Genomic DNA, 18,954 nt, shown 5'->3' with positions numbered 1-18,954 from the left:
AGCATTTCCTTTGAGGAATACCACAGCCCCCCGCTTACCCACAGTTTCACTTTCCGAGGTCCGGAAGCAGATTGATACTCCTGACATATCACCAGAAGGTCAATAATAGGCTAATGCTGCATCATTTACTTTATTTCATCTAATCATATAGGCATTTTATCGTCTCACATCACAAAAAGGGTGAGTACAGTACAGTATTTTGAGAGAAAGAAGGTGACCACATTCACATAACTTATTACAGTATATGGTTGTAATTGTTCTATTTTATTATTGGTTATTGTTGTTAATCTCTTATTGTACCAAATTTATAAATTAAACCTTGTTATAGGTACATACTTACAGGGAAAACATAGTGCATATAGGGCTCAGTACTATCTGAAGTTTCAGGCATCCTCTGGAGGTCTTGGAACATATCCGCCATAAATAATGGGGGACTACTTACTAGGTGTGTAACCGGGCTATTCCTCACAGAATCTAAATTACTAAATGTTTAATTTTTGTGTGGTACAAAGTCCTTCCTCTCAGTTGAAAGTTGAGTCTAGTTTTCTACCATAAGTCTTGGCAGATCAGTTGTCTTATCTGTGAAAGACTTGGTTCCTGGGGTTCTTTTCTTTTCTTCTTTGGTTCTGTAATTAGTAATATGAATTCTAAAACTAATCAGAAAATGTGAAGTGAACTAGACTGTTTCTGTTCTACTTTTCAACCCTGGAGGCTCTTTCCCTGCTGCATCACACTGGTGATAGCCTGATGAATAACCCACTTTCCAGCACTTTTATAGCGTTTGCCTGGTGTCTATGAACAGCTTAAGCATTTTATGGCCATCCTGTATGATAACCCTAGTTGATCCCTGGGGAAACGTTAAAAGTTGTATATGCATGTTTGGCAATTGCCATAGCATTTCTGCTTACCCTATCTGTTGGTTCCCTTAAAGATATTTGGATTGCTTGAAGACACTTTTTGGTGGGAGTGGGAGGGTCCTACAAATAAGCTTTCTCATTTGTAATGTCCTGGTGAAGTTTTTGTCTTTATTTTGAAATCACATATAGTTGTCTGAAAAGCTATATATGCCTGTGCCATCATGTAATACACCTCTAAAATCACCTTCATCTCTAAAATGTATATTTTCCTTAGGATTTCTGTTTAGCTTTCATGAGCTGTATAATTGGTGGCTGGGGTGGAAGGGTTGATCTAGAACTGTTGACTGTTCTCTACAGCTTTATACTTTTTCTTCTTTTGCAATAGGGAAGGAAGAGCAACTGCAAACTTTTTCTGTTCTTTAAAATAATTCTGTTTGCCTTATTTAAAAAACCAGCTAAGTATTGTAAAAAGAAATGTTGGAGCAAACTTAATTGTGATGTTTAGTAAAAAATTCTAATGAGATCAGCCTCTTTCTATCTGGACAGATCTTTAGAGCGTGTCTAGTTTAAAAAAAATTTTTTTTCAACGTTTATTTATTTTTGGGACAGAGAGAGACAGAGCATGAACAGGGGAGGGGCAGAGAGAGAGGGAGACACAGAATCGGAAACAGGCTCCAGGCTCTGAGCCATCAGCCCAGAGCCCGACGCGGGGCTCAAACTCACGGACCGCGAGATCATGACCTGGCTGAAGTCGGACGCTTAACCGACTGCGCCACCCAGGCGCCCCTAGAGCGTGTCTAATTTTAAAAGGAAAGACCATAAAAAAAATTGTTCTAAAGCTTTATCCAGACTGAATCTTCAAAGTGATGTAATTTTTTTTTTTTTCTTCCCTGTAGCTAGTTATCTACTCACGAAGTTGTTAGCTGTCAGTCAAGAGTCTAATAACTGGGCATTGTTTTCATTTTGTTATCTAGTTTAAAAATGGTTCGCCATTCTTTTTTCCTTTTAAGCATTCATATCAAGAATTATTGAATTGGTATATTAGAGACATTTTGTCTTGATTACAAGATTGTAATAAATGTTAACACGTGGTCATCACTAAACTGGGGAAGCATTATTATAAACTATCAAAAATGTAATAATCCTATGGAAAACTTGAGAGTGGCATGCTTAGTGTTAGTTCTGCAAGTTAGGAAATTAGTATCTTTATTCCTTCTTTAGAATTCATATGTAAGAATAAGATTTTTTTTTTTTGATACCTAATGAGTCTGGTTTAGATAGATGTTCTAGTTTTGGATGATGGGTTACTTAGGGTCTGTTTAAGCTAATAATGGATTCAGGGTTCTTAACAGTAAAATTTGATAAATACATAGTTCCTAGTGCAGGAACTCTTTAGGATAAAGATAAGTAGCTTCATAAAAGCTAACTAAAGAGACAAAGGTTACTTTGACACACCAGTTGTTTTGGTTTGTTATTAATTAGTAGGCACCTTGTTTGCAGGACGTGCAAACATGCCTTAAACTGGGAACAAACTGTTGAGTCTTCTGTTTGTAATGTGACACTTAGGAGCAAAGATGAAGTAGAATTTTAGAGCTAGAAGGACCCGAAAGATCAATTTTGCGATTGAGGAGACTTGAGGGCCATGCAAGTATGGAATAGATTGGGGGCTTGACTTCCTTCAGTGGTGGAATTCTTTATTAGTTCAGTATAGATGTTGCCGTTTGGATGGTCAGTGTGTGTTTTCCTATTATTCATGTGGCTCCTGCTTGTTTCTAAGAATAGATCATTCGTCTTAATTTTATGTATTTTTATACATAATGTATATGTATAGAAATGTCAGAGAAGGTGGTACTGATCAAGTAGTCTTATTTTTGAGTCAGTAAAATAATTATTAAATTTTTATCTTATTTTTTTTATTTTTTAATATTTATTTTTTTAATTTACATCCAAGTTAGCATATAGTGCAGCAATGATTTCAGGAGTAGATTCCTTAATGCTCCTTACCCATATAGCCCTTCCCCCCTCCCACAACCCCTCCAGTAACCCTCTGTTTGTTCTCCATATTTAAGAGTCTGTTTTGTTTTTGTCCCCCTCCCTGTTTTTGTATTATTTTTGCTTCCCTTCCCTTGTGGTTGTTAAATTTTTAAGAGATGACATTTGAGTCCTAGTTACCAGTGCCAATTAGTTAAAGAAGCCAAAATAATTTTTAAAATCAGAATGTAAGTTTTTTAAATGTTAACAAACATGTTAATAAACATATTTTTGAGACAGAGACAGAGCGTGAGTGGGGGAGAGGTAGAGAGAGAGGGAGACACAGAATCCGAAGCAGGCTCCAGGCTCTGAGCTGTCAGCAGAGAGCCCAACAAGGGGCTCAAGCTCACAAGCCGTGAGATCATGACCTGAGCCAGAGTTGGATGCTTAATTGACTGAGCCATCCAGGCACCCCAAATCAGAATGTAATTAAAAAAAAAAATTTTTTTTTTAATGTTTGTTTATTTTTGAAAAAGAGAGTGTGAGCAGGTAGGAGGGAGAGAGGGGGTGGTGCAGGGAGACACAGAATCCAAAGCAGGCTCCAGGCTCTGAGCTGTCAGCACAGAGCCTAATGTGGGGCTCAAACTCACAAATTGTGAGATCATGATCTGAGCCGAAGTCAGATGCTTAACCGACGAGCCACGTAGGTGCCCCCAGAATGTAATTTTAAGCTCATGTTGGCATGCCAAACTCTTAGCATCTTTTTCTGATAACTTGCTTTAAGAGCTTGACTGACAGGAAATTGATTTTTGACTCACTCTGTTGGGACCCATTTTGGTTTCATTTTGACCATTTAAAAAATTGAGATGCTTAGAGATAATCTTTGAGGTTTCTTTTGGTTTTAAATTTTTTGGCACTTTGAGAGAGTGATTTAGATTTAGACTTGGCATCATAACTTCATCAAAATCTTAAGACTTACAGAGTCTGTATGAGTCTTATAACTAAGGGAAAAAATTTTGTTAAAGAGCCTTTTCTTAGTGAATTAAGCACACTCCCCCTGTTTGACTTCATTTCTGAAAAAGTTAATTTGGCAATGATACTCTCTTAAGTTTATACTATCCCAGCTGTTAAGAATAGGAACTCTGGGCCTGGGTGCCTAAGTCGTGTCCTGGCTCTTCAGAGTCTTTTTTTTTTGTTTTTTTTGTTTTTTTTAAGTTTATTTGTTTTTGAGAGTGAGAGAGAAGGAAAGTGTGAGGGAGGGGCAGAGAGGTGGTGGGGACAGAGGGTCCAAAGAGGGCTCTGTGCAGACAGCACACAACCCAATGTGGGGCTCAAACTCACGAACCCAGGAGATCATGACCTGAGCTAAAGTTGGACACTTAACCAACTGAGAAGCTCTTCAGATTCTTAGCAGTATGAGCTTGGACAAATTACTTCCACCTTTTTGCATTAATTTCCTTAAATTCCTCATTGTATAGTGGGGTGATGAAATACCTATTTGAGAGAGTCTTTAAATTACATGAATTAATATATGTGATATGCAGTGTTTTGTACATAGTAAGTACCATATTTGTGATTTTTATAATTTCTGTTACTTAAGAAATAGTAAAATGAAGTAAACCGTAAGAGCTCCTTATTATGTGATCACTGCTTTTTCTCAGACCAGTTGAAAATCAGAGACTCTAACATAACTATATTGCCATTATTCTAGGAGCACAAAGAAGATTTTTCCTGTGTGCTTAGGTTTATTTTGTTTTTGTTTTTGTGAGTATTGCAAGAACAGGTTCTTAATGAGTTAAGATGAACAGTTATTGTGGTTACTTGTCAGTGATCCTGAATTGGTGGTGAGTGTATCATCACTTTTTTTTTCAGCGAGGGACCACTACAGGATAATCTGTCTGTGAATCTCTTTCCCTCATCATCTTCCAGTCCTCCATATGCAGAAGATACTTGGTGTCACGTTCCTGTTTCTCAAGTGCGTTTAAGGACTACACATTTGCAAAAACAAATGCTTGTCATTAGATAGAAGGGCATAGAGCATCTTGTGGTAGCTTAGTCAGTCAGCCAGGCCTGGTAGTCAGAACTTAGGAAGGGCAGCAGCATCTACCATTTCTTGAGCACTTACTGTATGCTCGTGCATTGTGCTCATTAATACTGCTTACTGATATGTCTCAATTATTAAGACAGTGAAAGTGTCTTTCTCTGTGCCTTCAGTCATTCTTTTTTTTCTTAAATGTTTTTATTTATTTTTGAGGGGGCAGGAAGGGGCAGAGAGAGAGGGAGACACAGAATCTGAAGCAGGCTTCCCGTTCTGAGCTGTCAGCACAGAGCCTTGACGCCGGGCTCGAACCCATGAACCGCAAGATCATGACCTAAGCTGAAGTTGGATGCTTAATCGACTGAGCGACCCAGGCACCCCATGTGCCTTTAATCATTCTTTACTGCAAGTTGGTTTGATCTCTGAGGGCTGACTAGGTCATTAAAGATTAATTCTTCAGGGTTTGAAGGTGGGGTGGGGTGGGCAGGGAGTAGATTTATATACTGTGTGGTAAAGAAGAACCTGACAAAATAATTTTCAAGTCATGTGGAAGAATGTTCAAAATGAAGGAAACTTAGAAATAGAATATTTTATGTATGTCCTACAGTTCATGATGCTAACTCGTTAGGAAACAGTTTGAAAGAGTGTGGGAACTGAAATGTGAGAAGTTGGTCTTCCTTGTAAAAGCATCTAGAAGATTTATAATCCCCTCAGTAAGCATCCATTCAAGTGGTGTACTGTTGGTGTTAATATGGGTCAGATACCTCGCTGGCAGTTTTCATTTTGTGATACTTTGTCACCCATTTCGGTCAGGAGAGGACAGAGTTATGTCCCAGGCTGTGGAGGTCAGTTGGCACCAAATGAGAAAGTAGGTTAGCTTCACTCAAGGATTACTTTGGTTTTTATGTATTAAAAGGAAAAGTTAGGACCACAGTTCTAACCTGTCTCCTCCCCTCTTTACCTTCCTGTTTTCCTCCTTCCTTTCTACACGTATTGGACCACCAACTCCGTGCCAGGCATTGTTCAAGACACCAGGGATGTGCTAGTAAACAAAAGTCCCTACTCTTCCAGAAGGGGTTCTAGTGGGGGGAAACAAGTAAGATAGATGATGAAAATATTTTACAGGAGGAGGGATGAAAAGGAGAGAGAATTACGTGTTTGGGGAAGGGTGAACACTTGCAGTTTTAAGATAGGGCAATAAAGGAAAGTCTTCATGGAAGTGACTTGTGAGGAAAAGACCTGAAGAAAGTGAGGATGTCTGCTTGGGGATGGCAATTAAAAGGCCCTGTGGTTGATAGCTAACCTGGCAAGTTCAGTGAACAGTAGTAAAAGCAGTGACTACGTGGAATGAGCCAGGAGAGTAGGAGATGACGCCAGTGAGCTAGCAGGGAGGGGTGGTAGGAGGTGGTGCATGACCATTTGGGGCCATACAGGTCATTGTAAGGACTTGGGAGTTTTTAGTGGTTTTGGTTTTTGGTCTTTGGTCATTTTGACAGATGGGAAGCAACAAGAATTGATTTTGGGGAGAGGAGTGGCATCTTCTAACTTACCTTTTGTACAACAATGTTCTGGCTCTATATTAACACTGAATAGATGAATTTGGTCAAGGATGAGAGCCAGACCAATTGGCAATAATCTAGGCTGTTTGGACCAAAGTAGTGATGGTGAGGTGACAAAAAAGTATTGGCGAATACTGGATATATTTTGAAGATAGTTCCAGTAAAATTTGCTGATGGACTGGATGTGTGTGTGTTGGGGGAAGGAGGAGGTGTCTGTGAGAGAGATAAGACGGGGTAAGGGGTTTGAAGTCAAGGATAACACCAAGGTTTTTCACCTAGACACATCAATCCAATTGAAGCATGTTTGGAAAGGTATAAAGGATGGGGAAGAAGGAGTATCAGTTTTGAATAGTAAGATTGAGATGCTTCTTAGACATTCAGGTGCTGGTGTTGAGTTGGCAGGTGTATACAGGAATCTGGAATTCAGGGGAGCAGTCCTGGCTAGCGGTAAGAATTTGAGAGAAATGTAGACAATACTTAAAGCTATGATATTTGATAAGATCCCCTAGGAAGTGCGTGTAGAAAGGTTTAGAGTTGTGGGCAGTTGGAGTCTTAAAAAGAATTGAAAAAGGCAGGAGAAAAATCAGGTTAATATGATGTCTTGAAAGACAAATGAAGAAAATATTTTGATGAGTGATCACCTGTGTTAGATGCTGCTGATAGTTTGGGTGATAAGGACTGAGAATTGGATTTGGGACAGTGGAGGTCATTGGTGACCTTGAATAGCAGTTTCAGTGCAGTTAGTGGGGGTGAAAACTTGGATTTAAGAGAGAATGGGAGGAGAGAGATTAGACATAATGAGTCTTTGTTGTAAAAAGTAAAGAGAGAAGTGTAATAATGTTTTCCCCTGGCCTCGTATTGTTTGCTGACCTCCTGATCCTTCCCCTTTTCTGTTGCTGCAGAGCTTGCCTGATACGGTTGGGGTGGGGATGGTATTCCTATTCCATCCAGAGGAGTGATGAGCCTTTCTGGGCCACTTTTGTTGCTAGTCCGGAAGTTAGGAAATTCTAGGCCAAGGTTACCTTTGATTGAATGGGAGTTTTTAGATGCGATGTCGTCACACTCTTGTTCTAGTCTTGAAGTCCCTAACCAGTTCCTCTTCCTTTTTCCACTTTTCAGAACTTTTCGAAAGTTTGGTTGCCTCTTGGGTTATTTCCAGGGCTAGAAGCCCTGGAGTTTTTTGCAGGGATGTGCTGGAAGAAGAGTCCACACCATCTCTCCTGGACCAGAAGTTCTTCTATTTTAAGAACTGTTAAGTTAACTAACAAATTGATTTTTGATTCAACTTCATGTTCTTTAAGATGAATCCTTTCATTTCTGAACCTCAGTAGCTCTGAGTTATGTTTCTGAAAGTATGGTCTTGCACATTTCTTGCCTGAGAACTATCCAAGAGGCTTCTTTTCATGCAAGTCCCTGGGACTCATTTTAACTCTCCGATAGTTCTTATACACACTGAAGTTGGAACATCATTCCTGGACATTGAGCATTGATAGGAATGTTGGCTCTTTCATATTTCCATACCTGGCTCAGTGATTATAGCTAGCTAGCTAAATGGTAGGGCCAGGATTTGGAATTTAGCATTTACTAACTCCATACACTATATTCTTTCTAACAAGCTCTATTTTGTTATTAAAGTGAGGATTAAAAACATTTCCCTATAGGAGTTCTGTTATTATATAGTTACTCTGTGAGGCTGAATCCATAGATTTTCATTGTTTTAGAGATAATCAGAAGCAAACTGTCCCCCACGGAATAAGAAGTGCCTGTCATCCTCCACTTTAACTCCCAGGGCTGGGGTGTTGAGAAATGCTGAAGATAGGATTGTTTCCCTTTCAGTCTTTATTGTGATGTTTATGAGAAGTTTCTAAGTCCCCTGCTGCTTACAACAAGTACTTTTAAGTTGTAAGATATGCTCCTTGTCAGTCTCCTGCTTAGGTGAGTGAGCTAGATCAAAAAATAGCTACTCTTAATACTTTAATTTATGGGCTCTTGAACAAGTGGGTTTATTTAACTGTTTAGGAATATTCTAACCTGAGTTTGATTTTTGAAAGGTTCTAAAATGGAATCCACTCTAAAACAGTAGACTCCATAGGCAGAAAAGTAGACAGAAAATTGATTGGTTCACTCTGGAGTAGCCACTCTGGGGTAGCAGTTTTTGAATAACTGAGAGTCTTTCAGTATTAACTTTGTCATTTTGCTTTATTCTTGAAACATAACAGAGTCCCATTCTCTGAAAAAGACACCGTAACTAGGCCAGTGTTTTGTTCTGAATCTTCACGCTCAGATTCTGTCTAGTCCTACAGCCAGCCAAGAGGAACTATAAGCCACTTCCATCCTTCTTTGTCATGCTCTTTCTCCATTGGAATACTTCAGTGTGTCAAAGGCATTCTGGGTCTTTCAAGCTTCAGTTAGGTGAGGTTTTTTGTGGTTTTTGTTTTGTTTTGTTTTTTACAGTTTGAAAATGAAGCAGGACAAGCCATTGCCTGAATAAGTCTCATATGTTTTAGATTTCCTGGAAGTTCTTATTTGTAAACTACATGTATGCAGACAGATAATCATTGAAAATTGATCTACAGTTAAAACCACATGGTAGGTAGTGCCGATAAAGAGGCATGGATAATCTAGTTGAAGGCCGATCAAGGTCTTCATGACATGACTTGGAAATCTAGAACACATAAATAACAAAAGAAGAGGGTCACACTAAGCTTGAAGAATACAAAGTAATCAATTCCAAGCTAAAGTTTGCCAGGAAAGATGTCCCCAGAGGAAGGTGAGTTTTAGGCATAAAAGATGCACCTGGATATTATCAGGTTGGAGACTTAATTGAATGTGACAAACAGATTGATCTGAGTGCTGGTAGGGGCTCTGCTGAAGAATTGTTACATTTTTTGTTTTTACTGTGCATGGCAGAATTATATATTATGTGTATGTTACCATGATTAATAAAAAGCCTGAGAAATGGGCATTGAGAAGAGTTTGGAGTACTTAAATCTCTAAAGGTTGGGTGTGTTTTAGCACACCTCAGTCTTAAACATGTAAAAATGAAATGTTCGAAAGCACCAATAATTTGATCTGTACTAAATAAACACTAAATAACAAACTTAAAGTAGTTTAAAGATTGAGTTTATAAAGTTCAAAAGTGTGGGCTTTGTGACAAGGATAACAATCAGTAAAATCCACTTTTTGTCCCTTAAAAGGACAGATAGTTCTGTTTTTTCTCCAAATGAATTGCAAGGAGAAAAAGAAGAAATCTGTTCCAAATTTGAGATGCATTAACCAAATGCAGTGTGGATCTTGTCTTTGATTTGGACAAACCAATTGAGACAGTACAGGATATTTGACATTAAGGAGTTACTGTTTTTCAAATTATGAAAGTTTATAGCATATTATACTACAAATATATGATACATGGTATGGTATTATGTGTGTATGTATATATAGTGTAGTATATAGTATACTATATTTTAAGTGAATTTACCTTTTAGAGCTACATGTGGAGATATACACAGGTGTAATGATCTGATAGTGGGGATTACTTGAGAATTAATGGAGATGAGGGATAAATGTTATAGATGAGATAGGATTGGTGAAAAGTTAATAATTCTTGAAGTTAGTTGATGGTTATGTGGGAATTCATTATCCATTAGCTTGTATTTGAAATTTTTCATTTAAAAAGAGTCCAAGATAAATGTAAGAACATAGGACAAGACCAAGACTGCTTAATACTGTTTCATAAAATTGACATAGATTACAGAGTTTTGTGGATCTGGCCCCACCTACCCATAACCAGTGTCAACAACTCCAGTGCATTCTTCCCCTTGTTCACTGTCTAAGCTCCAGCTGCACAATCTTGTATACATGTTGTTTCTTGTTAAGACACACCACAGCCCCCAGTATCTTCTACACCTCCCCACATTCCCCTCACCACCCCTGAGACCTTTCGTCCACAGTAAGTTTGCCTGTCCAAGTCCTGATTTATTCTTTGGAGCTTAGGTTAAATGTTTATAACACAGAGACGTCTTCTAGATCTGATGTCATAGTTATAATCTCTTAACATTTTGCATGATTATCTGTTTATTAATATTGTCTTGCCCATTAAACTCTAAGCTTAATGAGCCACAGTTCTTGTTTGTTATTACTGTATCCCCAGCACCTAGTACAATCCCTGGCAGTAAATAATAGGTGCTTAAATATTTATCAAATGGCATTGGGAGGAGGAGGAAGAGTTTGTGATCGTTGATAGTTTGGCTGAAATAATTCGCCAAAATACACAAATCTCCTTTCAGTTTCAGAGGTAATCTGGTTTAGGCCGTAGGACAAAAGGGTCAAGTGTAAGTGTTCAACCCCCAGAGTCTTTATCAGGATGAATTGGCAGTTTAGAATTGGTCTGGTACATTTATTTCCTATTAACTACCACAAACCTCTCTAGAAAACTGTAATAACCAGTTAGAATGACAGATACAAACCGTTTCTTAGCCCATTCTCCTCTAAGTTTTTTATTTTACAGCTAAAACATGAAAGATATTTGATGGTAGACTGCCCCCCTCCCTGTGTACTTTATTTCCTCCATCTCTGTATATTTGGGCAGAGGCTAATGTCATTGAAGTTGTCGCTGAATACAGTGGTCTGTTCTAATGAACTACAGTTGAATCTTGAAACAACATGTGTTTGAACTGGGAGGGTCCACTGTACGTGGATTTTTTTTCTATGAATACAGTACTATAAATGTATTTTCTCTTCCTTATGGTTTTCTTTTCTTTTTTTTTTTAATTTTTTTTTTTCAACGTTTTTTATTTAATTTTTGGGACAGAGAGAGACAGAGCATGAACGGGGGAGGGGCAGAGAGAGAGGGAGACACAGAATCGGAAACAGGCTCCAGGCTCTGAGCCATCAGCCCAGAGCCCGACGCGGGGCTCGAACTCACGGACCGCGAGATCGTGACCTGGCTGAAGTCGGACGCTTAACCGACTGCGCCACCCAGGCGCCCCCCCTTATGGTTTTCTTAATATTGTCTCTAGCTTCATTGGAAGAATACAGTATATAATACACATAACATGCAAAATATCTATTAATTGACTGTTGTTATCAGTGAGGCTTCCGGTCATTAGAAGGCAGTTAGTTAGTTAGTTAGTTAGTTAGTTAAGTTTTGGCATCCCTAACTCCGTGTTGTTATTCAAGGGAAACTGCACTTTAGTTTTGCTGTGTAGAGTGGAGCTTCCTTTGGATGACTCTGAAGCCAAACACTCAAATTCAGAATTCTGCTAACTGAAAACCTCTATTTCCTATATTTGTCTGCCTCTTTGAGATTTCCTTATTTCTCTTTTCCCTTCTTTTGTATCTTTTACGAGACAGAGTTGAAATTCAAAGTTATGTTTATTTAATCTTTTCTAATACACACATTGTACTTTGCAGTTAGGATTTTATCATTTTATGCATGCCACATTCCTGTGAGGCAGATGTTGCAGTTATTTCCAGAGGCCAGTTTTCATGTTTAGGTTCACATAAAGTAAATAAAAGTGAGAACTTGCTTTTAACCTGTGTTCCTGCTCTTTCCCCTGTTGGTTTCATACTGCTTTTGAACTAGGTAGTGAATCATTGTATATACATTTTTTAAATATGGCTCTCAATAATGTCAAGATTTTCTATTCTTGTGATCCTGACTCTTGCCCTGGATACTGTGAATCTAGCAACTGTATATTCTGTGTGTTCAGTGATAATCTGAATTTTACTTTATTCGTTTTATAAGTCATCTAAAGAACCTGGAGATTCAGAATCTAGGTGTCTTAGATTTTCTTGCATTCTTGGAAATAGCACATAACTCTATGAAATAATTTAGGTGCCAGTTTTTGAACATAGTACTATGTGGCTTGCTGTGGGCAGTCATTTTTACTTATAATTTGGTACTAGAACTTTTTTTTATATAGGTGAAAGAACTGGAAATAGAAATGAAATAGAATCAAAGATGGGATTACAGGTCTTTCTAGCATGTTCATGATTATTTAATGAAAAAAAAATTTTTAATTCTGGATCAGGGAAAAGTATCACCCACCAGCATTGTTCTACTGGATTTACACATTTTCCGTCTTTGTCTAGAAAGAAGTGATTTCATTTAAGACTGTACTAAGTCAAGTATGACATGATTCAGTGCCTAGCTTTAGTGTTACTTTTAGATAAGTCAGCTTTTGCTTTAGTTTATTTTTGAGAAAAAGGAGGTATCTACCACTGCTGTTGCTCTGCTGTCTGTGGCAGTGCTGTAGGCATTGAAGATAGGGTTTATCAAATAGAAAGAGTTGTCATATTAGTAACCTCTTTTGTCGAGCTTATTGACAGTAAGTTAGCAGCGGGTATGGTAAGGGGCATAGTATTGCAAATTCTTAACTTTTCTCTGTTAGCTGAAATTGCATTCCTTAATTTTTTTTTTTTTTTTTTTTTTAAGCAAAGTTAGTAACCACTTCTGAGTTGATTCAGATCATTACCTCTTCTGGTGCAATGGGAGAGGTTTTTTTCAGTGATATCTTTTGAGGATTCAATGTATAATTCCTAATTTGTAGTAAAAATAGAAGGAGCTTGGTTGCCACATTTAAGAGAGGTTAAGCCTCCTTACATAAAAGTCCCTGTGTTGATCTGTTTCTCCTCTTCTAATGAAACATTTCCATTAAAATCACCATTCAAGATGACTTTTAAAAAATTAAAAACAAAACTCATTTTTTCGTTTTCCGTGTTGGCCAACATGTAAGCTGAACCCTAAATTTTCAAGTGCTTTCCCATTGTGTAGTTTCAAAGTGTTCATAAATAAAAGAGCTTTTTTAGAGGAAATGACTTTTTGTTCAAGTAAGTACCATAAATATTCTATACTCTTGGATCCTATTAAACATCCTAAATTCTGGATATGTGGTAATATTCTTCTAACCCACTAAAAAGAACCATTAAAGTATAAATTCACATAGCTAAAAAAGAAATCTATACAGCATGTATAGTTTTATACAAATAAATACTGGTACATAGCTGGCAACATTAAATATATTATTCATGTGGTATTACCAAAGGAAATATTGGCACTGTATCTTCCTGCATTTATGTAACCAAAAATCAATCCAGAGTGTAAAATTTTAATAGATTTTTGTATACAGCACATGGCGACAAAGTAAATTTACCATAAAATGCTTATAAAAGCAAGTGGCAAAATATGAGTTAAAATGAATTCCCACTCAGATAGTAGCCTGGTATTTACAGACAGATATTTTTATATAAACTGGAGTAAAGCACACAGCAGAATAATAGATTGGGAGGCATTTTAGGGGGCACCTGGGTGGCTCAGTTGGTTGAGCGTCCAACTCTTGATATAGGCTCAGGTTGTGATCTCACAGTTTTTGGATCAAGCCCCATATCAGGCTCTGCTGAGCATGGAGCCTGCTTGGAATATTCATTCTCTCTCTCCCTCTCTCTCTCCCCTCCCCTCTCCCCCCCCTACTCGCTCTCCCTGCTTAAATAAATAAACATTAAATTAAAAAAATTCCAGTGTCCTGCACAGATAACACAGTTAAAACAATTATTTCACTAATTGTTAGCACAGAATAAGCAACAAGAAAGAATTGAAAGACTCCTCTGTTTTGGAATCCATATCTTTTTATTCATCATTTGTAAGGACTACAGTAAAAACCAGTTCATTGAATAATTATCACTCTGCAACCTTAGTTATGTGCTCTTCTTTGAAGTTCGTATGATACTAAATCGATGCCTCTTGTTTTTAATCTGTAAGTTATCAGAGTAATAAATTTACATTTCGAATATTGGGAAATCCACTTCTACCCCTGGTAAACTGAGATTCTGTGGCATGTTGTGTCTGAAACGGGGGGAAAAAAAAAGATGTGAAGATCTTACTCTTGCAATAATGTTTTATGTTCTCCTCTATCACTGGAGTGTGGTAACGTCTTCATAGCTACCTCTGACTCGTTAACTGTGTACCTCTCTCACCTTTGCTAACGGTTTAGCTTTTGCCCATATTGCTGGTATTTTTATTTTATTTTATTTTATTTTATTTTATTTTATTTTATTTTATTTTCTCTTCTCTTCTCTTCTCTTCTCTTCTCTTCTCTTCTCTTCTCTTCTCTTCTCTTCTCTTCTCTTTTATTTTTAAAGTTTATTTATTTTTGAGAGAGAGACAGAGCATGAGTGGGGAAGGGGCAGATAGAGGGAGACACAGAATCAGAAGCAGGCTCCAGGCTCTGAGCTGTCAGCAAAGAGCCCGACGCAGGGCTTGAACTCATAGACCGCGAGATCATGACCTGAGCCGAAGTCGGAAGCTTAACCAATTGAGCCACCCAGGCTCCCCTATTGCTGGTATTTTAAACACAAGATACTTTTTGGACATTTGGGGTAAGGTTTTCCATTTTTCATTAATTATGTTATAATACTGTGACAACTTCCTATTGAAAATCCCTTCCAGTTCTAAACTGTCATATGACAAGTGTATTTGTAGAATGAAACCTGTTCATAATTTGGGAATTTCAGTATTCCCTTAATGCTGCCTATCTTTAATTTATTAGCCAATTTCCAAAAAATCTTACTAGGAGACTCCGTTTATTATTGATATTTAGGAAAATACCTATATAGCAGGCTTGTTAGTTTTGACCTTAGGAAAATTTAGAAGGGCTATTCCTTAATATCAAAGAAAAATAGTACTTACTCATCAAAGTTCTTATGAACTGAAATGTTTTAAGTAATTTTCTTTTCCTTTTATATTCTCAGGCTTTCAAACAGATTTAAAAGTGTTTGGGTTTATGGGGCGCCTGGGTGGCGCAGTCAGTTAAGCGTCCGACTTCAGCCAGGTCACGATCTCGCGGCCCGTGAGTTCGAGCCCCGCGTCAGGCTCTGGGCTGATGGCTCAGAACCTGGAGCCTGTTTCCGATTCTGTGTCTCCCTCTCTCTCTGCCCCTCCCCCGTTCATGCTCTGTCTCTCTCTGTCCCAAAAATAAATAAATGTTAAAAAAATAAAAAATAAATAATAAATAAAAGTGTTTGGGTTTATTATCTCTCCTCCCCGCCCCGCTTTGACATCAGACAAGAAAGAAAAAAAAAAAAAAAAAGAAATCCTTTGGTTAAGATGTATCTAAATTCAGAGATAACAAATAGGTTTCATCTTTTCTGCCAATTTAGAGTGCTTGGTGTCCTGGAACACTGTCATGAGAAGCCTTATGAGCTAAGTTCAGGATCATTGGGAGAGACTGCCAGGATTCTTTGTCCACCAAGAGTGACTAAGGAGGAAGTGCTGTAAATTTGCCAAGAAGTCATTCTTTCTTTTGCTTTAACTTTCAACATTAGGGTTTTGTTTTGGCTAGCCACTGTCAGTTAAAATAAATTTGTGAATAAACTGGCATTAAATGGGTGTTGTGTTAGTTTTATTAATCACTTTTTGTCTTTGAATTGCTGTCTTTTACAGTATTTGACTCCCCTTACACTTTGTTTTCTTGAAAGCTTAAGATTTGAAAAGAAGCCACAAGAACTGTACGGTTCCTTACACATAAGAGTGATGGAAGAAATGAGGTTTGAGGGGAGTTTATTTAGGAAAAGTAGTGTATGACTTACATTAGGAGTAGTAGCTGCAGAGGTTTTTGGAGTAGCCCAGTGGTGATATGGTACATGGGCATTTGGTGCTGTGGTAGCTTCAGGAATGAATGATTTGTAAAACCAAGAGATTTTGCCAGATAGGAAGGGGGTGAACCTTGTAGAGGAGTGAGAGTTCGAAAGTGGCTCTGCAGGTTAACTAGCCTTGCCTCTTAGAAAAGGGAGGACATTTTTATAGTTCAGGAATGATCCTCAAGTGGTTATACTTTACCTCTTGAGGTTCTTTCCTGAACTTGAGCTAGAACTAGACCTGCAGCCAACATTAATCCAGATAATTATACTTTTTAAAAAAGTATCTTTACATCATATACTGATTCCGTCAATATTAGGTACTATAAAATACCTTCTTTCTGAAAGAGAAATAATTGGATAATACTTTATGACAGTGATTGGCCTGAGTGGCTTATTTTGGACCATATAAAATAGAAGTTAGTAAAATACCATTGCTGTCCTTGGTCTTAATTATAATGGTGTAATTAAGAACTCGTTTCTGGGACACCTAGGTGGCTCAGTTGGTTAAGCATCTGACTTCGGCTCAGGTCATGATCTCATGGTTTGTGAGTTCAAGCCCCGCATCAGACTGTCTGCTGTCAACACAGAGCCTGCTTCAGATCCTCTGTCCCTTTCTTCCTCTGTCCCTACCTGTGTGCTCGCTCTCTCTCTCAGAAAGAAATAGACATTAAAAAATAATAATAATAAATAAAAGAATTAACTCATTTCTAACCCTACCACGGTTAGATGTATTCTCTTTTATTATTGACATTATGCTGGTTTTTTGCCCCATTAGTAGACTTTGTGAAAGTTCACTTAATAGCCACTTAAAATTTTTAGTAATGAGTATGTATATCCTGACTGGAGGTGGGGCTATGGTCAGTGACTGCTGCTTTGTTGAAAAAGAATTTTGTGGAGGATTATTACATATTTTGATTACAGAATATACCAGGTGCCATATACCTGCTTTAATATTTAAGGAATGTTAAAATGTTGTCATTTCTATCAGACTTTTTGTTTTTATTTTTATTGTGTTTTTTTAAGTTTTTTATTTCTTAAAGTAATCTCTACATCCAATATGGGGCTTGAACTCATGACACCAAGATCAAGAATGGCATGCTCTTCCAAGTGAGCCAGCCAGGTGTCCCAGACTTTTGTTTTTATTTTATTATTATTTTAAATGTTTATTTATTTGGGGGCTGGAGGACGAGAGAGAGAGAGAGAGAGAGAGAGAGAGAGAGAGAGAAAATCCCAAGCAGGTTCCATGCCCAGCACAGAGGCCATTGTGGGGCTCAATCTCACCACCGTGAGATAATGACCTGAACAGAAATCAAGAGTTGGACACTTAACCAACTGAGCCACCCAGGTACGGGTACCCCTTGACTTTTTTATTTTTCAATTTTTTTAAATGTTTGGAGGGGGGGTGCAGAGAGAGAGACACAGAATCCAAAGCAGGCTCCAGACTCTATGCTACCAGCACAGAGCCCAATGTGGGGCTCGAACCCACAAACCGTGAGATCATGACCTGAACCGAAGTCAGGCACTTAACTGACTGAGGCACCCCTGTTTTTAAAGAAGAATCAATTATTACATTATAGGTCAAGCTAAAATCTGACTTCTCCATTCCCCTTCTCAGGACCTTAATCCTCAATTGTTGAGTGTCAGTCCTATGCATGTTTTTATACTTACTGTTTATGTATTGGCAACAGTTCTTATTTTATGTTTATTCTTTTTTAGTTTTCTTACAGTTTTTCCATTCCATATTGTTGAGGTTTAGTCATGTTGATAGATACAATAATTAATAAAAATAAACAGTATTCCATTAAATTCTTTTACTATTCTAAAGATCTTTTGTGTATGGCATTAGCATTTGTTGGTGTTGTGAATAGTGCTTTTTAAAAAAAATGAGTATTTTCTACATGTCGGCACATAGCAGCACTTCAAGTTTTTGTATCATGATCTGAACAGTTTTAATTGTTACATTCTAAGAATTCTTAGCTTTAATAATATGCGGTGTCTTTTGGATTTGCTGTGTAGATAATCTTTATTGTTTATATGTCTTATGTTAAAGTAGAAAATACTTCGCTGTCTCCTGAGCAATCTCCTGAGAATATTTCTCTCTCTTCTCTGAAATTTATGCAGGATCAGGATACTAGAAGACAGTTGCAACTAGTTAATTTGGGAAATATCTGTATGTGAAGTGCCCTCCATGTGTGTCCTCTGACACACACACACACACACACACACACACACACACAGAGTCTTGGTTTTTCTTGGTACTAGAGTCAGTTGGTATATGGGCCTTTAGATGTTAAAACCCTCCCTGTCCCATTTGCTGTAAATCTTACTGCTACTTTTGGATTTCACTCAGTTTCTTTCCTTTTAGGAGGCGCAGGTCAGAGTGGAGATGGGCTGCAGACCGAGCAGCTATTGTCAGCCGCTGGAACTGGCTTCAGGCTCATGTTTCTGACTTGGAATATCGAATTCGGCAGCAAACAGATATTTATAAGCAGATACGTGCTAATAAGGTAAGAGATAAATGTCTGGTCTTTTTCAGACCAGTTAAAAACTACCATTATCCCTTTTTTCCCATCCCTCAATAACTCTTAGCTGTGTCAAAGAGCATGGTTTAATGTGATCTGCTGTAGTGGTTTAATTTGTTTAAGGGCCTGATGTTGTTTAGTATAGCGCAGACAACACTGTTAGTTAATGTTAAATTGAACATGTGTTTAGAACAAAACAGTTCCTATATTTGGGCTAATAGGAAACATAAGAAAAAGACACTATATAATGTAAGCCATTGATGTAACTCATATTTGTTATATTTATGGAAAAGCGATGATGACCTAGGATTTCATCTTGGTTTTTTACTTTGATGCACTTCTGTTTTACCACTAAGCTTCCCTTGCTTTCT

At 37.8% G+C, this 18,954-nt stretch overlaps 1 protein-coding gene across 6 annotated transcripts in view; it reads left to right on the top strand.

Moving 5' to 3' along the window:
- Window positions 1-18,954, top strand: part of KANSL1 (KAT8 regulatory NSL complex subunit 1) — a 182,182-nt gene that overhangs the window by 109,764 nt on the left and 53,464 nt on the right. For all 6 annotated transcript variants that reach the window (XM_043584867.1, XM_043584863.1, XM_043584864.1 and 3 more), the window contains one exon: window positions 18,427-18,568. In XM_043584867.1, the coding sequence (XP_043440802.1) occupies window positions 18,427-18,568 (142 nt within the window). The remainder of the gene's footprint in view (window positions 1-18,426; window positions 18,569-18,954) is intronic.

This window comes from Prionailurus bengalensis, chromosome E1 (genome assembly GCF_016509475.1).
Source record: "Prionailurus bengalensis isolate Pbe53 chromosome E1, Fcat_Pben_1.1_paternal_pri, whole genome shotgun sequence".
NCBI classification, from domain to species: domain Eukaryota; kingdom Metazoa; phylum Chordata; class Mammalia; order Carnivora; family Felidae; genus Prionailurus; species Prionailurus bengalensis.
Note: the sequence above shows the minus strand (reverse complement) of the source record. Positions and strands in the feature narration are given on the sequence as shown.